The sequence below is a fragment of the Meles meles genome, chromosome 10 (assembly GCF_922984935.1).
Source record: "Meles meles chromosome 10, mMelMel3.1 paternal haplotype, whole genome shotgun sequence".
NCBI classification, from domain to species: domain Eukaryota; kingdom Metazoa; phylum Chordata; class Mammalia; order Carnivora; family Mustelidae; genus Meles; species Meles meles.
The window spans coordinates 22,146,570-22,169,497 of NC_060075.1; the positions used below are offsets into that span (position 1 = coordinate 22,146,570).

At 38.1% G+C, this 22,928-nt stretch overlaps 1 protein-coding gene across 1 annotated transcript in view; it reads left to right on the forward strand.

Annotated features, from left to right (window-relative positions):
- The window catches only part of COPG2 (COPI coat complex subunit gamma 2), a 115,199-nt gene that overhangs the window by 44,067 nt on the left and 48,204 nt on the right, over positions 1-22,928 (forward strand). Inside the window, exons 10-15 of the mRNA XM_046021304.1 lie at positions 12,373-12,506; positions 13,289-13,356; positions 15,586-15,774; positions 20,035-20,130; positions 20,444-20,687; positions 22,529-22,604. Coding sequence (XP_045877260.1) covers positions 12,373-12,506; positions 13,289-13,356; positions 15,586-15,774; positions 20,035-20,130; positions 20,444-20,687; positions 22,529-22,604 — 807 coding nt within the window. The remainder of the gene's footprint in view (positions 1-12,372; positions 12,507-13,288; positions 13,357-15,585; positions 15,775-20,034; positions 20,131-20,443; positions 20,688-22,528; positions 22,605-22,928) is intronic.

A 22,928-nucleotide genomic window follows, 5' to 3' on the forward strand; every position in this document is an offset into this window, starting at 1 on the left:
AGGCAAAGAGGCAGGCAGAGAGAGACAGGGGGAAGCAGGCTCCCTGCTGAGCAGAGAGCCCGATGTGGGACTCAATCCCAGGACCCTGAGATCATGACCTGAGCTTAAGGCAGAGGCTTAACCCACTGAGCCACCCAGGCACCCTAAGCTAGTTAATCTTGACAGTGACCTGCTGTTACCGCGGATGTATTCCCTTGGTTACAGAGACCAAGCCTAGTATGTGGGAGGGGACTGCCTGGCAAAGTGGGTTTTCGAAAGTACAGAGTCTGAGGGACCATCGTAGAGGTTGCCTAGCAAGTAAAAATATTTCGAATAAATGCGGGTGGGTTTACTGACATTATTTCAGGATTACTTATTAAAAGTGTCAGGTCAAGGGGCGCCTGGGTGGCTCATTCGGTTAAGTGTCTGACTTCAGCTCAGGTCATGATCTCGGTCCTAGGATTGAGCCCCAGGTCGGGCTCCCTGCTCAGCTGTCCCCCCACCCCATGTGCTCTCTCCCTCAATAAAATACTTAAATAAATAAAATCTTTAAAGGAGAAAGTATCAGGTCAGCTAAACAAAATAAGAGACCTATTATATAGCCTTTTATAAAAGACACTTCTAGGGCTCCTAGGTGGCTCAGTTGGTTAAGCGACTGCCTTCAGCTCAGGTCATGATCCTGGGGTCCCAGGATCAAGTCCCGCTTTGGGCTCTCTGCTCGGCAGGGAGTCTGCTTCCTCCCTCTGACCCTCCCCCTTCTCATGTTTACTCTCTCTCTCTCTCTCTCATTCTGTTTCTCTCTCAAATAAATAAAATCTTAAAAAGTAATTTTTATAACAGACACTTTAAACAGAGACAAGGAAAAGTTTAAAATGTATCAAAAATACATGCTTGATAGACACTAACACTACCATACACTGATTGCTGGCCTAGCAATAGTAATACAGGCCAGAACACCTGGAATCAGGGTTTAGAGCATTAAAAATGACAAAGTGGGATTTTGTATTTTGACAAAAGGAGTGGTCTAAAAAACAGTATCACAGAAATGACTTTATATAAACAGTCAACCCTCAAATAACAGGTTTGAATTGTGCAGTCCATTTACATGTGGATAAATATAGTACAGTACCGTAAATGTATTTTCCTTCTGATTTTCTTAGCATTTCTTCTCACTGGCTTGCTTTATTATAAGAATATAGTATAGAATGCACATAGACATACAAAGTATGTGTGAATCAACTATTTATCGTGTCGGTAGGGCTTCCAGTTTAATAACAGGTATTTGTGGTCAAGTTTGAGTCCAGAGTTATACATGAATTTTTGACCGCTTAGAGGTTTGGTGCCCCTCATCCCTGCACTGCTCAGGGACGGTTAAGTACTAACTGTACTTAATAACCTTGCTTCACGATATGTCTAGCAAAATCTTAAATATAAGAAAAGAAAGGGTTTGGAAGACGACTAACCCCTCATCTCTCAGAAACTGACAAATCACTTACAAAAGTAGAAGACTGCACTCAGTCTCTATATCACTGGTAACAAGACTGACCTCATTTAGAATCTAGATCCAAGAGAGAGTATGCAATATTCTTGAAAATTTTTACATAGTATATGTATAGGGAAATGCACAAGACTTAAAATGGTATGTACTTTATATATAATTACTGTGGAACGCCCATCTAACGACCATATGCTATGTAGTTGTTCAGTTCTGGTGTCCTAGAAATGCTTTATGTCATATTCTTGGTCATACCTACCCCCAGTAGAAGTCACTATTCTGATTTCTATGGTAATAATTTCCTTGCTTTTCTTTATTATATTTTTACCCCCTGTGCATGCCTCCATAACTAGTAAGGCTTGGTTTTGTCTTGTTTTGAACATTATGTCAATAGAATCATGCTAGATTTTTTATCTTTTTTTTTTTTTTTCCACTTAGTATTTCGGTGTAAGATTCATCCTTGTTTTTGCTGAAGCTCTAGTTCATTTTAATTTTCTATTTCCTTGATTGAATCCTTCCAGGTTCATTTATATTCATTCTTCTATTAATGGGCATCTGGGTTGTTTTCTGTTTTGAGCACTTACTAATGAAACAGCCACAAACAGCATTCCTGCGCTTATACCATGCTACCTCATTACCATAGCTGTCTCTGTCTGTACGTAAGCATTTATTTCTATAGCTTGGTCTCCAGGAATGGAATTGGTAGATCATTGTTAAGACTGTTTTTCAAAGTGATTATACCAATTTAACTTCCAGCCGGTGGGCTGAGATCCCCTGAGACCAAGACTTGATGTCAAATTTTAAAATTTTTACTAATCAGAGGGGGTGTATTAGATTTTCTTTATTGAGATATAACTCCCATACTATAAAATGCACCTTTTTAGAATGTGTATATTCAGTGGTCTTTAGTATATTCACAAAGTTGTATAACCACCACCACTAATTCCAGAATATTTTTATCATCCCAAAAAGACACCCCCTAGCCCATTAACAGTCACTCCCTATTCCCCCCTCCTCTCAGCTCCTGGAAAACATTAACCTGCTTCTCGTTTCTCTGGATTTGCCTATTCTAGACATTTCATATGAATAGGATCATACAATATGTGTGATCTTTTGTTTCTCATTTGTTTCACTTATAGTAATGTTTTTAGGGTTCATTTATATTATAGAAGTATCAGTATTTTATTCTTTTTATGGCTAAATAATATTCCATTGGGTAGCTATCCCATATTTCATTTATCCATTTTTCTGTTGATGGACATTTGGGATGTTTCCACTTTTCGGCTGTTATGAATAATGCCACTATGAACAGTCATGAATAATTTTTTATGTGAGTAGTTTTCTATTCTCTTGGGTCTATACCTAGGAGGAGAATTGCTGGGTCATAATGTAACTCTGTGTTTAACTTTCTGAGAAACTGCCAAACTGTTTTCCAAAATGGATGCATCGTTTGACATTCTTGCCCACAGTGCATGAAGGTTCCAATTTCTCTGCATCCTCCCCAACGCTCATTATTGTCTTTTTTTTCTTTTAAAGATTTACTTATTTATTTTTTAGAGGGGGGAAAAAAAAAGCCTGCAGGGGTGGGGAGGGACAAAGGGAAAGGGAGAGAGTCTCAAGCAGACTCTGTGAGGAGCCCAACTGGGGGTCCAGTCCCATGACCCTGAGCCAAAACCAAGAGTTGGTGACTGCCACTGAGGCACCCCTGTCTTTTTTTTTTTTTTTTTAAGATTTTATTTATGTATTTGACACAGAGTACAAGCAGGAGGAGCAGCAAGGAGAGGGAGAAGCAGGCTCCTGGTGAGCAGAGAGCCCAATGCAGGGCTTGATCCCAGGACCCTAGCTAGGATCATGACCTGAGCCAAAGGCAGACGCTTAATCGACTGAGCCACCCAGGTGCTCCCTGTCTTTTTTATTATATAGCTCGTAGTATGTGCGATGAGGTATCTCATTGTGTGGGTTTTTTCCCCCATTAAAAAAAAAAAATTTTTTTTAAGATTTTATTTATTTGACAGTGAGAGAAATTACAAGCAGGGGGAGCTGAGCTGAGCAGAGAGCCTTTTGTGGGGCTCAATCCCAGGACCCTGGCATCATGACCCAAGCCAAAGGCAGATGCTTAACTGACTGAGCCACCCAGGCATCCCTCCCATTGAAAAAAATTTATTGACCAAAAATTGTACAAATAAGCTCTAGGTTTGATAACAACAAAGGCTGCATTTCCCTGATGACTAATACTGTTGAGTATCTTTTCATGTGCTTATTGGGCATTTATAGATTTTTTTTTTTTAAAGGATTTTATTTATTAGAGAGCACAAATGGGGAGGGACAGAGGGAGGGGAGTAGCAGACTCCCCACTGAGCAGGGAGCCTGACATGGGGCTCCATTCCAGGACCCTAAAATCATGACCTGAGCTGAAGACAGATGCTTAACCAACTGAGCCATTTAGTCACCCCCATTTGTAGATTTTCTTTGGAGAAAAGTCTGTTCAGAGCCTTTGCTCATTTAAAAAACTGGGTTATTTGTCTTTTTTTTTTTTTTTTTTTTAGTTGTAATCGTTAAATATACTTTGGACACTAGACATTTATTAGATAATTTGCAAATATTTCCTCCCATTTTATAGATTGTGTTTTTAGTTCCCTGGTTGTGTCCTTTGAAGTACAGAAGTTTCAAATTTTGATGAAGTCCAGGTTATCTAGGTTTTGTATTGGGCTTTTTGTTTGTTTGTTTTTGGTTGCTTGTGCATTTGGTATTAATACTGAGGAAACAGTCTAATCCAAGGTCATGAAGATTTATACCTATGCTCTCTTCTAAGAGTTTTATAATTTTATCTTTTACCTTCAGGTCTTTTATACATTTTGAGGTATTTGTATATAATGTGAGGTAGGAATCCACTTTCATTCTTTTGCATGTGGAGATCTGGTTGAAACAGGAGCTTGCAGTTGTCTCAGCACTATTTGGTGAAAGATTATTTTTCCATTGTATTTCCTTGACATCTTTGTCAAGTCATTGTGGTTTTAATTTATAATTCCCTAATTACTAATGGGTTTGGGAACCCTTTTCTATGTTTTTTAACCATTTGAATATCTTTTCTGTTGAAATACCCAGTTTTCAATTGGGTTATGTGCCTGTTCCTACTAATTTCTGGATTGTATATGTTGCAAATAGGTTTTCCCACTCAAGTTTGTCTGTTCTCTTTCTTGGTGTCTTGATGAGCAGAACTTCTTTAATGTAGTCAAATTTATCAATCTTTGACTTTTGGAATAATTTTCTTTTGGTGTCTTGCTCAAGACATCTTCTAGTCCAAGTTCTCAAATATATCTTATGTGCTATTTTTTTTATAAGCACTATAGTTTTGCGCTCACTTCGGCAGCACGTACGCTAAGCATTATAGTTTTAACTTTTGTGTTTTGGGTCTATAATCTACTTGGGATTGTTTTTTTGGATATGGTATGAGGTAGCATTTTAATGTCTTTTTGTCCTCCCTATGGATACCGAGGAATCCTGCTGCCATTTGTTGAAATACTTGTTCATACCCACTGCTCTGCAATGTCAGCTTTGTCATAAATCAGGTATCCTGTACTCACTGCTCTCTTTCTGGGCTCTTCGGCTCTAGGAGCTCTATTTGTTTCTGCATCAACAGCACGTTCTTTATTATTGTAGCTTCATAATAGTGTAGATATATGGCGGAACAAATCCTCCCCTATCCTGCCAGCATGTTTTCCAGTTCTTGTTTTGCATCCTTATTTTTCTGTGCAAATCTATGTAATCTTATTAGGCATTGTTTAGCCTTGTGCTCAGTCAAATTTGCCTCTTCCTGGGATACTCCCACCAAGACCATTAATAACAACCAAGGAGTTCTAAAGTGGGCAGTGATATCCCCCAGGTTTTTCATTCATTGGGATTTTAGGGCTATTTCTCACAGGTAGTGAGACTAGCCATCCCTGTGTCTGGTCATAAGGACAAAATGTGTCTTTGACCCCCAACCCTTTGATTTACTTCCAGAAGGCCGCAATAGAAACCTGACTCGATGCCCACCTCGCTGTAACAGTTCTTACACAAACAGGCACCTATGTCCAAGGAAAACCCACACATAACCTATTGGAGCAACATTCATTGGGAGAAACCCATAGAGACCAAAATCGTACCAGGTGCACTGGGTGCCCAGGTTCATTCATTCTGGTTCAGTGCATAGAGGTCTATCAGGGCAGATTTCATACCCTGAGGGAGGGATTCTGACCAGGGGACTTTGTGGTTTTTAAACTGCTTTAACTACAGGAGCAACAACAATGCACTCTTGTGATCGGAGTGGGATGCAGAAGTAGCATAATATGATAGACATTACATCTGATGCTACAGGGGAAGAGACTACCATGAACAATTATATGCTACCAAGTAGAACCCGTTTTGACAGCATAGTTTTTTAGGGGAAGCAGCCCTTCTCTGGCATATTCAGGGTCTGGGATCCAAATCTTGCAGCTGTATGATGTGGCATGTTAGTAGCAGGAATCTTCCTCTTTCGTGGTTGGGGAAATACCAGCCCCTCCCTAGGCATGATGGGAAGGAGTGCCAGTCCAGATTTTGTGGTTGAACCAGAATTGATTGCCATACACGTTGGGCTGATTTCAGTTGTCATGGAGCTTCATAGGAACTCAGCTCCTTTTTTGGGGGGCCAGCAGGTCAGTTTTGGATGAAATGACCCTTACTCCTCACTTGTTAATTCTCAGAACTTCTCTGGCAATTCTTTCTTATTTTCTATGTATATTAACATAGACGGCATTTTGAAAAACTTGTAATTTTTCACTATAAACTTCCCTCTTAGTACTGCCTTTATTGCATGTTTTTGTTTGTCCCATGGTATTTTCTAATTTTCCTTTTTAAACCGCTTTAAGTACTTCTTTGACCCATTGGTTGTTCAAAAATGTGTTTACTTTCTACATATTTGTGAATGTTCCAGTTTTCCTTTTGTAATTGATTTCTGGTTTCATTCCATTGTGGTTAGAAGAGATACTTGGTGTGATTTTAATCTTCCTCGATTTGTTAAGACTTGTTTTGTGACCTAACATGTAATCTATGGAGAATATTCTCTGTGTACTTGGGAAGAATGTGTATCCTGCTGCTATGGAGTGGAAAGTTCTGTGTATGTCTGTTAAGTCCATTTGGTATATAATGTTATTCCAGTCCACTGATTTCTATCTGGATATTGTATCCATTACTGAAAACAGGGTCTTGAAGTATTTTACTATTATCGTATCACTGTCTGTTTTCCCTTCAGATATGTCAGGGTTTGCTTTATATATATATAGGTTTTTGAAAATTGTTTTGACTATTCTAAGTCCTTTGCATTTCTGTATAAATTTTAGGATAAGCTTTGAATTTCTACAACAGAAGCCTGCCAGCATTTTGATAGGGATTACACTGAATAGAATAATAGATCTACTTTCAATAAATCAGTTTGGGAGAATTGCCATCTTGCTATTGATTCTTCCAGTCCATGAACAGAGACATTTTCTGTATTTCAATTTCTCAGCAGTGTTTTATAGTTTTCAGTGTAAAAGTCTTGCATTCTCTTATTAAATGTATTTCTGAGTATTCTTTCTGATGTTCTTGTGAATGGAATTATTTTATTAATTTCATTTAGATTATTGTTGCCAGTGTATAGAAATACAGTTGATTTTTGCAGGTTGACCTTGTATCCTGTAGCCTTGCTGTGGTCATTTATTACCTCCGCGTGTGTGTGTGTGTGTGTGTGTGTGTGTGTGTGTATTACTCCCTGGGATTTTCTATTTTCAGGATCATGTCATCTGTGAACAAAGACAGTTTTACTTCTTCCTTTCCAAACCAATGTTTGTAATTTCTTTTTTTTTGCCTAACTTTACTGTCTTGAACTATCACTAAAATGTTGAGTAGAAGTGGTGAAAGTAGACCTACTTGCCTTATCCCTGATCATAAGGGGAAAGCATTAAGCATGATGTGTGTTTTTTGAAAGTGCCTTTTATTAGGTTGAGGATATTTCCTTTAGTCTCTGGTTTTTTGAGAATGTTTATCATGAATGGGTGTTAGATTTTTGTCAGTTGCTTTTCTGCATCTATTAAGATATTGTTATTTTTGTCCTTTATTTTATTAATTTGGCATATGACATGCATAATTTTCTCATGTTAAACTGATTTTGCATTCCTGGGATAAATGCTACCTGGTGATTGTGAATTGTGAATATTGATTACTTTTTTATATATTGCTGGATGCAGCTTGCTAATTTTTATTAAGGAGTTTTGCATCTATTTCAGAGATATTGGACTGTAGTTTTCTTGCAAAAATTTGTCAGGCTTTGTTATGGATAATATTGGCATCACAGCATTAGTTGGGAAGTAGTGTACCCTCCTCATTTATTTCCTGGAAGATTTTCTAAAGGATTGGTATTATTTCTTTAAATATTTGATCGAATTAACCAATGAAGTCATTGGGACCTGTGTGTTTCTTTGAGGGAAGATTTTAAATAACCTATAAGCCTGTTTAGATTATGTATTTCTTCATAAGCCAGTTTTGGTAGTTTGGTATTTCTAGGGACAAATCCCTAGAAATGACTTACAGTTGTTCATAATATTCCCTTATAATTATTTAAATTTCTTTAGGGTCAGTAGTGGTGTTCTTTTCTTCATTCCTGATTTTGATAATTTCTGTTCCCCCCACCTTTTTTTGATTAGTTTAGCCAAAAATTTGTCAATTTTGTTGATATTTCAAAGAACTAGCTTTGGGTTTCATTGATTTTTTTTTTCTGCATTCTAGTCTATTGATCTCTCCTCTGATCTTCTATCTTTTGCTTGCTGTAGGCTTGATTCACTCTTCTCTTTCTAATTTCTCTAATTTCTTAATTGTAGAAGCCTAGATTATTGATTTGGGACTTTTCTTCTCCGGTATCTGTGTTTAAAATTATGTATTTCCTTCCTACATTGCTTTAGATATATCTTGTGTCTTTGTTTTCATTCAGCCTGAAATATTTTCCCACTTTCCTTTTGATTTATTCTTGATACGTGGGTTACTTAGAAAATGTTTAATTTCCAACCATTTGGGGATTTTTTAATTTATTTTCTGTTGTTTTATAATTTAATTCAGTTGTGGTTAGGAAACATGCTTTGATTTCTGTTCTTTTAAATGTATTGACATTTGTTTCATGACCGGCACTTAATATATCCTTAAGAACTGTCCAGATGCACTTGAGAAGAATGTATCTTAGTCGTTGGGTTGAATGTTCTAGGTTAAATTGGGTGATTACATTGTTCAAGTCTTCTGTGTCCTTGATGATTTTTTATCTAGTTCTGATGATTATTGGGTAGGTATGGACATTTCCAACTATAATGGTTACATGATCTATTTCTCCTTTCATTTGTCAGGTTTTGCTTCATTTGAGGCTTTGTTATTAAATGTGTATGTGTTTATCATTGTTATATCATCCTGATGTATTAATTTATTTCTCATTATGAAATGTCTCTTTGTCTCTTAAAATATTTTTGTCTTAAATTCTATTTGTCTGGTATTAATATAGCCAATACTGGTCTCTAATGGTTACTGTTTGCATGGCCTATCTTTTCCCATCTTTTTACTTTCACTCTGTTTGTGTCTTTGAATCTAATATCTGCCCTTGTAGATAGCATATAGTTGGAGCTTACTTTTTTATTCTGTCTGGCAATCTCTATTTTTTGGTTAGGGTAATTAGACTGTTTATATTTAATATAATTATTGATATAGTTGGATTTACTTTTGCCATTGTGCTATTTGTTCTGTATGTCTCCTGCTTTTTTTGTTGTTTGTTTTTCTTGTCCTCTTTGACTGCCTTGTTTTTTCTTAAATAAATATTTTCAATGTATCACATTAATTTTTCTGTCAATATTTTCACTTTTTTTGTTTTTTCTTAGTTGTAACTCTAGGGATTAGCATATACATTTTACTTTACCACAGTCTATCTCAGATTATTACTTAATTTAATTTTAGTAAAATATAGAATCTGTTCTCCAATATATTTTCATTCTCTCTGGACTCCTATTTGCTATAATTGTCATGTATATGATGTGTAAGTGTTATAAGTCCAACAACATACAGTCAATCCTCAAACAACATGGGGGCTAGGGGAGCCAAACTCCCAGGTAGTTGGAAATCTGTATGTAATTTTTGACTCCTCCATAATGTAACCACTAATAGTCTACTGTTGACCAGAAGCCTTACTGATACTGTAAACAACGTGTATTTTATGTTATATGTATTATATGCTGTGTTCTTACAATAGAGTAGGCTAGAGAAAAGAAACTGTTATTAAGTAAATTATAAGGAAGAGAAAATATCTTTGCAGTTCTCTGTTATAAAAAGTCTGCGTATAAATTGACCCATGTGGTCCAAACCTCTTGTTCAAGGGCAACTGTAATGTTATAATTATTGCTTTGTAACATTTTGTGTCTTTTAAAGTAGTTGAGAGAAATGAAAAAATGAAAAAAATTTATCATTTTTGATAAGTGACTCTTATGTCAGCTCATATATTTATCATTTCTAGTGCTATTTCTCCCTGATGATTCACATCACTGTTTAGTGTAAATCTTTAGGTCTAAAGACTTCCTTAGTATTTTTTGTAAATCTGGCAGCAGTGCATTCTCTGGTCCCTGCTTATCTGGTAATGTCTTTTTTTTTTTTTAAGACTGTGTATTTTATTTTCTTTATTTTATTTTATTATTTTTTTATAAACATAAAATGTATTATTAGCCCCAGGGGTACAGGTCTGTGAATTGCCAGGTTTACACACTTCACAGCACTCACTATATCACATACCCTCCCCAATGTCCATATCTGGTAATGTCTTTTTTAGCCTTCATTTTTGGAGAATAGTTTTTCTGGATATAGAATTCTTGTCTTTCTATTTCAGCTCTTTGACTATGGCATTGTGCTGCCCTACCTCTTCCATCATTCAGGTGGAAAGGTAGCCACCTGATTGTGTTGATGCTCCCCTGTAAAACAAGATGAGTAGTTTTTATCTTGCTGCTGTCAAAGTCTTCTTTCTGTCTTAGGCTTTCAGCGAATTGACCATGGTGTGTCTCTGTGTGAATCTTTTTCTCTTTATCCTGCGTGGGATTTTTTGAGCTACTCAAGTGCATGGATTAATGCTTTCATCAAATTTGGACAATTTTTTTTTTCATTATTTCTTCATATATTCCTTTTGTCCCTTTGTTTCTCTCTTTTCCTTCTGGGACTCTTATTATGCAGTTGTTCATACCCTTGGTCATATTCCCTAGATCTCCAAGGCTCTGTTCTTCTTTTTTTTTTCTTTTTCTTTTTTCCATTCTTTTTTCTTTGTTTTTCTCAGCTGGATTATCTCACTTTACCTTCCTTCAGGTTTACAGGTTTCTTTCTACTGCCAGTGAAGATCAGCTGCTGAATTGCCGATTTAAATTTTCTTTTTAATTCATTATTGCACTTTACAAATCCAGAATTTCTATTTGGTTTCTTTAAAAACAACAACACAATAAGTAAGCCCAAACTCCTTTTTCTTTATTGATATTCTCTCTTTGGTGAGATATCATTGTCATGTCTTTAATTCTCTTTTATTCTTTAGATATGGTTTCCTTTATTTCTTTGAACATGTTTATATTCATTACAAAGTCTTTGCCTGGTAAATCTAATACCAAATCTAAAACCTGGGCTTTCCCAAGAATAATTGCTATGGACTGCACACTTTTTTATTTCTTTACATATGTCATAATTTTTTGTCAAAAACTGGGTATTTTAAGTGTTGTGGTAACTCCAATAATCACATTTCCCTCTTCCCCATCCTCAGAGGTTGTTATTGTTGCTGCTTGTTGGTTGTCATCTGTTTAGTGACTTTCCTGGGTGAATTCTGCAGTCTTACTCTTTGTCAGGTGCAGTCACTGAAGTCTCTCCTTGATTAGCTAAGTCATCAGCTGATGATTTGACAGATTTTCTTAAATGATTTAAGCCAGTAGGTCTCCAACTCTTTTTCTAAGGGGCACTTTGTATGTTGGGACATGCCTTCCGTGGTCTGGCAGTTTACAACCCTGCCTTAGCCTTCACTTCCTACATGCACAGACCCTCAAAGTCAGGCATGGGTGAGAGCTTTCTTAGTGCTTGTCTTGTCTTTCCTGGGTATTTACATGCCTTTCTACATGTGCATGGCCTTCTGGATCCCCAGGAATATGTCAGAAATTGCCAAAGTCTCTTATGGTGATCTTATTTCTCAGATTTTCCTTTTAAGTTTTTTGGCCAATCTCTTGTTTACCCCAGATGGAATCACTGGCCTGGCAACTGCAGTGTTAAACAGTTGCCACTGATTTTTTTGGGACAAACTGGCTGAGGCTAGGGCTTTCCTCACCAATTGGGCTCTGAGTCAGATGAAATAAAGACTAGCTCCATGAATGGGGCTTTTCTAGGGAGCACCAGTCAGGTCAAATAGTGAAAGTTCTCTGGGAACAGAGCTTTTGAGAGAGCTCCAAACCCATCTGCCTCCTCCAATGGCTGCTAGGCTGCTGGCTTTCAGAGCCACTGCAATTCTGAGGCTGCTGATTTCCAAGGCTACCATGAAACTGGGAAGAGGGAATAGAAAATAGAGCAAGTGAAAACACCAGAAAGCTTGTTTGCTGTTGTTATGAAGATTCAGCTCTTTTTCTTGAATAAATGTTTCTGGGATTGTTGCAAGCCTTTGGCTAATTTCTAGAGTGCTGAGAAAGTTAATTTTGAAAATTTATGCCAGTGTTCTCAATGCTTTTATGGAGGAATGGATTTTCAGGAGTCCTTCATCCATAATTCCAAAAGTGCTTCTCAGTCTGCCTGTGTATGTAACTGCTATACATATTATCCCTATTCTTTTTGATACCTAATCATGCCCTATTTATATTTATTGTCAGCCATGAAAGTCCACTCTTTGATTTCATTGAGAGCTGCTTGCGAAATAAACATGAAATGGTTATTTATGAAGCTGCATCAGCAATCATCCATCTTCCTAACTGTACTGCAAGGGAGTTGGCACCTGCTGTTTCAGGTTAGTTGTGTGTTTGATAGTTGGATTTTGTTTTTATTCATATGTTTTTGTTTGAAGTTCCATAGTTCTCTGCAGTAAGGTAGTAAGGTAGGTAGTAAGAATGATTTTTGAACCCTAGCTCTATTATATATACCTTTGTGTTCTGATATGTAGATGATTTATTTTTGTTGTTCTTTACTTAATTACCTTTTTTTCAGAACTTACCGTTTCCCAATATAAAACATTAAAATTTTGTGCTTGGAAGACAAGTAACTTTCATGCATTCAGTTCTCTTTAATGTTTGAAAAGCCCATTTGCTCTTTTTTTTTTTAAGATTTTATTTATTTGACAGAGAGAGACACAGTGAGAGAGGGAGCACAAGCAGGGGGAGTGGGAGAGGGAGAAGCAGGCCTCCCGCCGAGCAGAGAGCCCGACGTGGGGCTCGATCCCAGGACCCTGGGACCATGACCCGAGCCGAAGGCAGACGCTCAATGACTGAGCCACCCAAGCGCCCCCCCATTTGCTCTTAAAACTAGAAATATTGCTACCACAAATTCAGATATTAATGGGTATATTAATTCTTACAGAAAAATAAACTTTGTTTCCTATATTTAAACTTTATATAACAGTTTTACAAAAAGTGCTTTTGTTATTTTTGATGATACATTTCTCATGTGAAGTTTTAATGCTATGACTTAATCTCTTTATGCATATTTTGAATATAATATTTCATGTACTGTATTTTCAGATACATGCAATATGATGAAATGAGCTATATTAACAATGATCTTTTTTCTTCCTAGTTCTTCAACTTTTCTGTAGCTCTCCTAAGCCAGCTTTGAGATATGCAGCTGTGAGGACCTTGAACAAGGTAGGTGTCCCTTTGCCAACTATTGACTTATATCAGTGTTTGCTTGAGAATCATTACATGTGAAGCATTTGGCTTCCTCTCCAAGGTTAGTAGATAGGATTTTTGGGCTTCACTTCTGTAGCACCTTCCTCGTATTTGTGGTCTGAGGTGTGGCCATTTTTCCTATTCAACTAAAGATTATAATTCATTTCTGACTTTGAGCACTTTATAGCTGAGAACCACATTGTCCAGTATGATGGCCATTAGCCATGAGTGGCCATTTCCATTTAAATTAAGTAAAATTAAATAAAACTAAAAATTCAGCTCCTCAGTCACTCTCACCCCACTTCATCTACTCAGCTGTCGTGTGGTTAGTGACTCTCATATTGGACAGTGCAAAAATATAGAACATTTCTATCACTGTGGAAAGTTCTTTTGAACAATGCTGGTGCAATACAATGTGAGTCACATGTGTAATTTTAAATTTTATAGTAACCATGTTAAAAATTTTTAAGGCGAAATTAATTTGAATTATTTACCCTTATATCTATAAAATGTCTTATCAACATGGAATCAACTTATTAAAGATCTATTTTACCTTATATTTTTTCACACTAAATCTTTGACATCCAGTGCTTATTTTATGTTTAGAGCATATCTTAGTTTGGACTAGCCACATTTCAAGTGCTTCATAGTCACATTTGGTTATTTGCTACCATATTGGACACCATAGTTTTAGAGGATACAATTCAGGAACATAGAATAAATTAAATAACCATAAACATTTGAAATGAAAGTTTGGGGTTTTTTTTAAAAGATTTTATTTATTAGAGAGAGAGCACACATGAGAGATCACAAACAGTGGAGGAGGGGTAGAGGGAGAAGCAGACTCCCCACCGAGCAGGGAGCCTGACACGGGATTTGATCCCAGGACGCCTGGATCTGAAGGCAGACACTTAACCAACTGAACCACCATCAGGGCACTCTTGAAATAAAAGTTTAATTTAGTAGAAGACTTGTCATAAGGCAGTGTGTGATCTATTATAAATTAATTGTATGAATAATTGGAGGTAAGAGAAGCCATGGATAAACCTTTACAGGATAGCCAGGGAAGACCCCTTTACAGAATAACAACATGAATTGTATTTTTAAGAAGTGATATAAGGCCATGTTCCTTTATCTATAATCTTGGGGCCAGATGTGTCTCAGAATTCAGTATTCTATGAATTTTAGGAAGGCAGAAGGGTGCTCTTATATTATATATTAACCCCATTGAGCCTATAGCAGTACCCTACCATTGAAAACATTAATTTTTCTTTTTTCTTTTTCTTTTTATTTTTTTTAAAGATTTTATTTATTTTTTTGATAGAAGGATCACAAGTAGGCAGAGAGGCAGGCAGTGAGGGGGGAAGCAGGCTCCCCATTGAGCAGAGAGCCCGACGCGGGCTCGATCCCGCGTCGATCATGACTGAGCCAAAGGCAGAGGCTTAACCCACTGAGCCACCTCGGTGCCCCTCTTTTTCAAAGATCTAGTAGTATTTCTGTATTGTACATGGACTCTCCTATGTAGAATAAATTCATATTTAACTCATTTTACATGAGTTTGGGTCACATTTTCCTGTTAAATGAATTTTGATGCCAATACTTCACTGAGTTTTCAGATTTTTAAAATTGTGGGTAAAGGATTCTATACCAATATTGAGATGAAGAGATGAACAACTTTGACAAAAACAAAGAAGCAGGAGAATGACAGGCTTGTTTCAGTGAGTGTGAGCAGTCCAGTTTGGCTGGAGTTTGCTCAAATACAGAAATGTTTTTGAAGTGATAAGATGGTAACAGACTTTGAGCCGTGTTTACCATGGTAGGTACCGTTCTCCAAGATCCTTACATCTAGGGGAATAGATACCCAGGGACACGCGTACTATAAAGAGAAACTATAAAGAGTCTGTGCTACCGCACAGACTGTGATATTGTGATATTATGATCCAGATTATAGAAACCTAGGAGGAGAAAGTGCTGTTATACTGTGACTCTGGCAGTTAATCCTTTATCAGATGATATATCATACCTTATTAGTTGGAAATACTCTTCTTAAAACAATTACTTTTGACCTATTTTGTCCCATTTAGATTTTTAAAAGCTGCTTATGTTAATTAAAATTTCTGTTTTCCTCTTCCTTTGTTTTTGAAAGTTCTAGTCTTCTTCAGTAGTAGTTTGCTTATTGCTTTATTTTTCTTGCCCTTCCACAAGGTGGCAATGAAGCACCCCTCTGCTGTTACTGCCTGCAATCTGGACTTAGAAAACTTGATCACAGACTCAAACAGAAGCATTGCTACTCTGGCCATCACTACCCTCCTCAAAACAGGGAGTGAGAGCAGTGTGGACAGGCTCATGAAGCAGATATCTTCTTTTGTGTCTGAAATCTCAGATGAGTTCAAGGTAAAAGCTTAAATATGATCATGTTTCTCCTAGTCTCTGACTTGCCCGTTCCTTCTCTTAACAATGTCTTTGTATGAGCAAAAGTGTTAAATTGTTATGAGGTCTAATTTATTAATTTATTTCACTGTTATATTGCCTTTGTCTATCTCCAGGCCTTAAAGATATTTTCTTATGTTTTCTAAATGTTTTATGGGTTCAGCTTTTACATTTTGGTCTACGATCCAATTTGAATTAGATATTTATGTATTGTGTGTGATAAGTTCAAGGTTTTTTCCCACACTAATATCTAGTCATATCCAGCATAATGTATTGAAAATGTCTTCTTTTCCCCCCATTGGAATGCTTTGGCATCTTTGAAAAGCAGATAACTATATAATAGTAGGTATATTCTTGTTTCCTTATCACATTCTGTTGATCTGTTTGTCAATCCTGTGCCAGTAGCATACTGTATTGATTAATGTAGCTTTATGGTACCTTTTAAATGTAAAGCAGTGTGGTCTTCCGACTTTGTCCTTTTTTTTACTATTTTAGGTCCTTACATTTCCATAGAAAATTTAGGATCAGCTTATAATTTCCATAAAATAAAGTCTGCTAGAATTATGATTGAAGTTATGTCAAATCTATAAATAAATCTGGGGGGAACTGACATCATTGCAGTATTCTTCCAGTTCATGAATATGGTATACCTCTCCCTTTATTTAGGTCTTCTTTCATTTCTCTGAGCAATGTTTTATAGCATTTACTCTATTGATGTTGCACATCTTTTGTTAAATTTATATCTAAATATTTTGTGCTTTTATATCCTATTGAAATTTCCATTTTATTGTTTGCTAGTGGTATATGAAAATACTTTTTTTTTTTTTTTGCTTTCTCATAACTTGGTATCCTTGCTAAATACCCCGATTGGTTCCAATAGTTGTTACACATTTGTTAAGATTGTCTGTATAAATAATCATGTTATCTATGAATAGAGACAGTTTTGCATCTTCATTTCCAATCTAAATGCCTTCCTTCCTTTTTTTTTTTTTTTTTTTGCCTTATTAAAATAACTAGGACTTCCACTATTCCACTATAGTGTTGAATAGAACTGGTGAGAATGTATCAGAGATGATCAAAAGAACAATAAAATAAATTTCAGTTAAAAAAGTAAGGTAGAAAGATTTTGTTATTTCATCCTTTTTTCTCAACCAAGTATAACTGGCTCTATTTATTCTCTTCTACTATATATCTAGACTATTTCCTTTTTTTTTTTTTTTTAAGAGTACACAGGAGCAGTATACTCTTGGGGTGGAGGGAGAGAATTTTAAGCAGGCTATACACTCAGTGTGGAGCCTGATGCAGGGCTTGATCTCAGGACCCTGAGATCATGACCCAAGCCAAAGTAAAGAGTCAGATGCTTTTAACTGACTGAGTCACCCAGATACTCTTATATCTAGACTTTAAAAAACAAACTTAGCCTATATATTGAAGTAGACATTTTAAATCTTGGGGAACCTTAGGAGTTTATGAAGGTCACTGTGTGGTACAGCTTACTGAATGAGCCTTCTATGCTTAGGTTTTTAGAGAGTTTTTAGTTGCAATTTCAGTTTGCAATTACAAATTATGCTACAACAGATAACCTGGTGTATGTGTTTTCTTAAAATGTTGAAGGTGTATCTCAGGGTCAGTTCCTAGAAGTTCATATGCTAGGTTGAAGGGTAAATCAATATGTAGTCTGTTTGTAGAGAATGCTAAATTCCACCAGCACATATAAGAGTGCCAGTTTCCCCGTGGTCTCCTCAGTAGACTGTATTGTGTGTTGAAGTTTTGCCAGCCTGACGGGTGGGAAAGTGATCTTAGTGTAGTTTTAATGAATTTTTCCTCTTATGAGGAAAGTTAAACATCTTTTTACATTTTTTAAAAATTTTTATTTATTTGACAGACAGAGATCACAAGTAGGCAGAGAGGCAGGCAGAGAGAGAGGAGGAAGCAGGCTCCCCACTGAGCAGAGAACCCGATGCAGGGCTTGATCCCAGGACCCTGAGACCATGACCTGAGCTGAAGGCAGAGGCTTTAACCCACTGAGCCACCCAGGCGCCCCCATTTTTTACATTTTTAAAGATCATTTAATATTTCTTTTCAGATATCATTTGTTCATCTCTTTCTCCATTCTCTATAGGAATTTTGGTCGTTTCCTCAGTTATTTCAAGTTTTTTGTATGTTAGGGATATTAGTTCTTTATATATGAAATATGTTATGATATTTTCTCCCAGTTTGTCATTTGTCTTTTGACTTTTCTTATCATGTCTTCTGTTGTGCAAAAATTTGTTCTTTTTATGTAGGAAGATTTGTCAATCTTGTTGCATTTGACTTTTGGGTAATAGAAAGCTTTCCCTTCAGGAGCGCCTGAGTGGCTCAGCTGGCTAAATGTCCAGCTCTTGGTCTGTGCTCAGGTCATGATCTTAGATCTTAGATCAAGCCCCACGCAGAGCTTCATGCTGGGTGTTTTCTCTCTCCCTCTGCCCTTCTCCTGACTCCTTAAAAAAAAAAAAAAGGAAAGAAAGCTTTCCCTTCAGATTTTAGAATATGATTGAGTGAATAGGGATTCACCCATAATTTCTTCCAGTGGGTGCATAGTTCCATGTTTTCATTTAGATCTCTGATACATTGGATTTTATTTTCATATATGAGAAATGGAGCTTATCTTACCCATTTTAAGTGATTATCCAGGCCCCCCCCCCCATTTTATTTAAAAGACTGTCTTTGCCCCAGTGATTTGAGGTACCACCTTTATTATCCGCTGATGTTCCATATATATGTGGGTCTGTTCCTGGGCTTCCTATTTCTGTTCTGTTGTTCATTTATTCATATATCAGTATCACGCACTATTTTAAATATACATACTTTGTAGGGCATATTAATATCTCTCAGCCCCCTCGCATGACTGTTTTCATTGTTTCCAGGACTATTCTTCCATGTTTATTTTTCTTTCATGAATTTTAGTATCAACTTGTCGAGCTTCATGAAAGATCTCATCATCAGCATTCTTACTGGGATCACATCAAGATATCTTGATGATGTTGAGAGATCCTATCCAAGAACAAGGGATATCTTTTAATTTGTTCAAATCTACGGTTTTGCCTTTCAAGAATATTTTATAATATTTTTGTCAGTTTTGAATGCTTTCAAAATGCTTTTCTTATTTTCTCTTGTTTGTTGCTAAATTAGAAACCATTGTATCCGTTTTATCTTCTAACTAGTTACGCACGTATATGTTCCCTTTGTATAGTATAAGTTCTCTTCCAGCCTTAGAAGATACAGTGTCTCCCTCTAAAACTAAAGGGCAGGTTTCCACACAGCTTAGAAGATATAGCTAGTGCTCTCCCTAGAGCAAAAAGCAAGCATGCTCACTGTCCAGGATAATAAAGACATTTCCCTTTAGCACAAAGGTCCCACGGGCTTACTACCCTCTTGAAAATATTTGAGTTCCACGCCTCAGGATTTTTCTGTAATGAGAGCTACTGTGGCCCTTTTGACATTGTCCTCTGAGGAAACTGGCCCCCAAATGCTGATGCTCTAGCTATGCTGTTGCTGTATTTAATTGTCCTCCTGATCCAGGAGTCTTGTTTTCCCTACCACAATCCATGACAGACTAACTTGTTAGCTTGGAAGTAGGGGAAAATCTCATACCCTTCTCACTTCTTGACAGTGGTCTTAAAAATTGTGGTAAAATTTTTCTAGAAATCCTTTTGTGAAGTAGTTCCCTGGTAATTTTCTATTTGTTCTATGGAAATTGGACTATTTATGCTTTTTTAAAAAAACTGTTTATTTTAGAGAAGAGAGCATGAGCACGAGTGCGCAGAGGGAAGGGACAGAGGGAGAGGGAGCGAGAGAGAATCTCAAGTAGACTCCCGAGCTGAACACAGAGCCCGATGCGGGACTTGATCTCATGACTGAGGTCATGGCCTGAGCCCAAACCAAGAGTCAGATGCTTAACCAACTGAACCACCCAGACGCCCCTCTGTTTGCTTTTTATCTTTACTCTTCACTTTAAAAATTTTATGTGATTATTGGCTTAGAGCAAAGGAATAGGGTCTCTTGAATGAACTTCATTTTTACATTGTTTTTTATTTTCCTGGGAGGTCTCCTTGCCTGTCTTTCATGAAGAACTACTCTAGAGAAGTGTTGCGCCACCTTAGCTTGCAATAAATAAGAGGGAACGTATGCCTCGTAGCTCAAGGTTTGAAGATGAACGTTCTTTCTGTGTTTGTTTCTCCACAGGTGGTGGTTGTGCAGGCAATTAGTGCTCTCTGTCAGAAATACCCTCGAAAGCACAGTGTCATGATGACTTTCCTCTCCAACATGCTCCGAGATGATGTAGGTAGACATGTTTTCATCACAGGAAGTTGCTCTCTTAAATTTTTATGAGTCCCATGAACTATCAGTATTTAAAACAGCTCTGTCACCTTGGCATGCCTCCAGAACGGTATGCGTAATTCTGCTTGCTGTTTTATCATTACTAAACATGCTGTTGTTTTAGTTTTCTCACTTGGAGAGAGAAAAAAAACACTTTTGTTTCTTTCAGAAGGGAAAGGAAATGAAATTTGACTATTAGAAGCTTGAGCATGGGAGTAGAAGCATTTCTCCAAAAAGCGTCCTCAGAATGAATGGCGGTTTTCTCTTTTGCCAGGGAGGCTTTGAATATAAGCGGGCCATTGTGGACTGCATAATCAGCATTGTGGAGGAGAACCCCGAGGGTAAAGAAGCAGGTCTAGCCCACCTTTGTGAATTCATTGAGGACTGTGAACACACTGTTCTGGCTACTAAGATTCTACACTTGCTGGGCAAAGAGGGCCCCAGAACGCCTGTCCCCTCCAAGTATATCCGCTTTATTTTTAATAGGGTCGTACTGGAGAATGAGGCTGTCAGAGCTGGTGAGTCACTGGAACACTGATACCGATGTACCTGCTCATCTGGGGAAATGCTTGTTACCTCGTGGGGGTGGTGAGGACATTGGAAAATGAAGTTGCGAGGTCTGTTCGATAGGTAGGATCTTGGAGCTCGCTTAGGCCAGGCACATTGCTCTTCGTCCGCACTCCGGTTTCCACCCCGATTTCTGCCTTATGTTAGAGACAGATGACCCTTGACTTTCAGTTCGATGGGAACACGGTGATGGCTGCATGTTTTTTTTTTGGAGTTAGAGGTACTCACACCATCGATATGAAGATCTATGAATTGTGTGTGTGTGTGTGTGTGTGTGTGTGTGTGTGTGTGTGTGTGTTTAAGTGACTTTTTACACAGGTAGCAGGAAATTTTTTTACTTCTCCTTCCTCCCCTTAGCATACGAACAGGCGAAAATCTCTCCTGTTAAAAATACAAACCCACCTCTGATGCGTCGTTTCTTACTAGCTCACTGACTAGACCTCCCCTGTCAGGCAAACTCGAAGCAGCGGTTACTAGCTGCCTCCATGAATTTATTCTCTGTTTTTTCTTCAACTCACTATAATCTAGCTCTCTCCCTTAAAAGCCCTCTGAAGCTACTATTTTAGAAAAATTACTTAGAAGCTAGTTGGAAAAGCAAGTCAGTCACTGACGTTCTTACCTTTGTTCACCTCTCACTCAGCCTGACAGACTCTTGACTAAACACATCTTGAAACGCTCTCCCCCTGGGGTGTCCACGGTAGCCCGCCCCTTCCATCTCTGCCTGTCTGATTTATAGGGTCCCTCTTTCATTCCATAAAATACTTAGTTTTCCTTGCGGGCCTGTCATACAACACACGCTGTCTTCCCGGGGAGCGTCTTCAGCCCCCCACCAGGGCGCGGGGACACCGCAGTCCCATGTCTCTCCTGAACCCGTGTGTCCACGGTCTCCGACACTTAGAGTTCAACCCAAAGGCAAATCCTCACCTTTACCATCCACTCTGCTGTGAAGACGGAAGCCCTTGCTGCTGTTTCAGAGCCCCCTCTGCCCGCTGACAGGATTCTCTCAGTCCCACTGTGGGCTCCCCTCGGCTTCAGAGAATTCTGAGGCTCACGCTTACCCGGTCTGGCCTCTCCCTGCTCTCCAGCGCAGAGCCTCTGCCTCACCCTCGCTTCGCTGTGTCCGTTCCAGGGTTGGACCCCCTCTCTCTGCCCCTCGTGCTCCTCTCCTGCCTTGGCCCCCTGGCGAGCGCTGCTTGGCCTCCCAGCGTTAGCACAGCCAGCAAGGCTCAGCCCCTCGTCTTCCTTCTCCAGCAGTTCCGAGTCCCTTTCTCTGTTCTCACATGGCATCCTGGTGTCACTCTCCCGGGGCTTCCTCTGCTCCCCTCTCCTTAGCTCTTCCCTCGCCTGTCTTCCCCACTGGAGTACAACTCCCAGAGCTCAGGAACCATGGCTTTTCTCTTTCCACCTCCAGCACCTAGCTCAGTTCCTGACCCAAGTTAGGTGGGCGATAACTCTTGACTAAATGAAGTGAATTTGATAATAGAATTTCTTATTATGCTTGGGGCTGGCTGTTTGAGTTAGAGCTGAATTACCTCCCCGTGGAATATGAGGGGTTGTGGTCAGAGTGGAGGAGAGCTCCTGTAAGAAATATATATGATTCTTTTTCTTCAGCACATGGAGAATTTTCCTACTCATAGCTCTCTTGGGCCTGCAGATTTCTAGTTATGCTTATTACATGGAGCAAAGAAATAAAATCAGGAAACACACACTCATTTTTTTTGGAATGACTATTGCTTAACTTTTGAGAAACCAATACAGTACTTACGTTGTTTTATTTTATGTTTCATTATAGCTGCTGTGAGTGCTTTGGCTAAATTTGGGGCTCAAAATGAGAATCTTCTCCCAAGCATCCTAGTACTCTTACAAAGGTAAGTAAGACAGTGTCTTTTTTTTTTGAAGAACACCATATGGCTGAATAGAGACTTCCTCATATCAAGTGCTTTGTGAGGCCCGAGAGTAGAATTGATGGAATAAGTCAAGGGCAAATGGCATTTCTGTTACCTTTTCTAGTAATCTTGTGTGTGCTGTGTACGCTTAATTTTGACTTTGAATTTCTGTTATGTGAGTTTGAGGAAGTAATCTGAATGCGTGTGCCTCAATTTGCATAATAGGGGCCAACTTCAAAGTGATGCACTGTGGAGAGTTGAAAAATCAGCTTTTCATGGTTTCCATGACTCCCTATTTGATGAGGA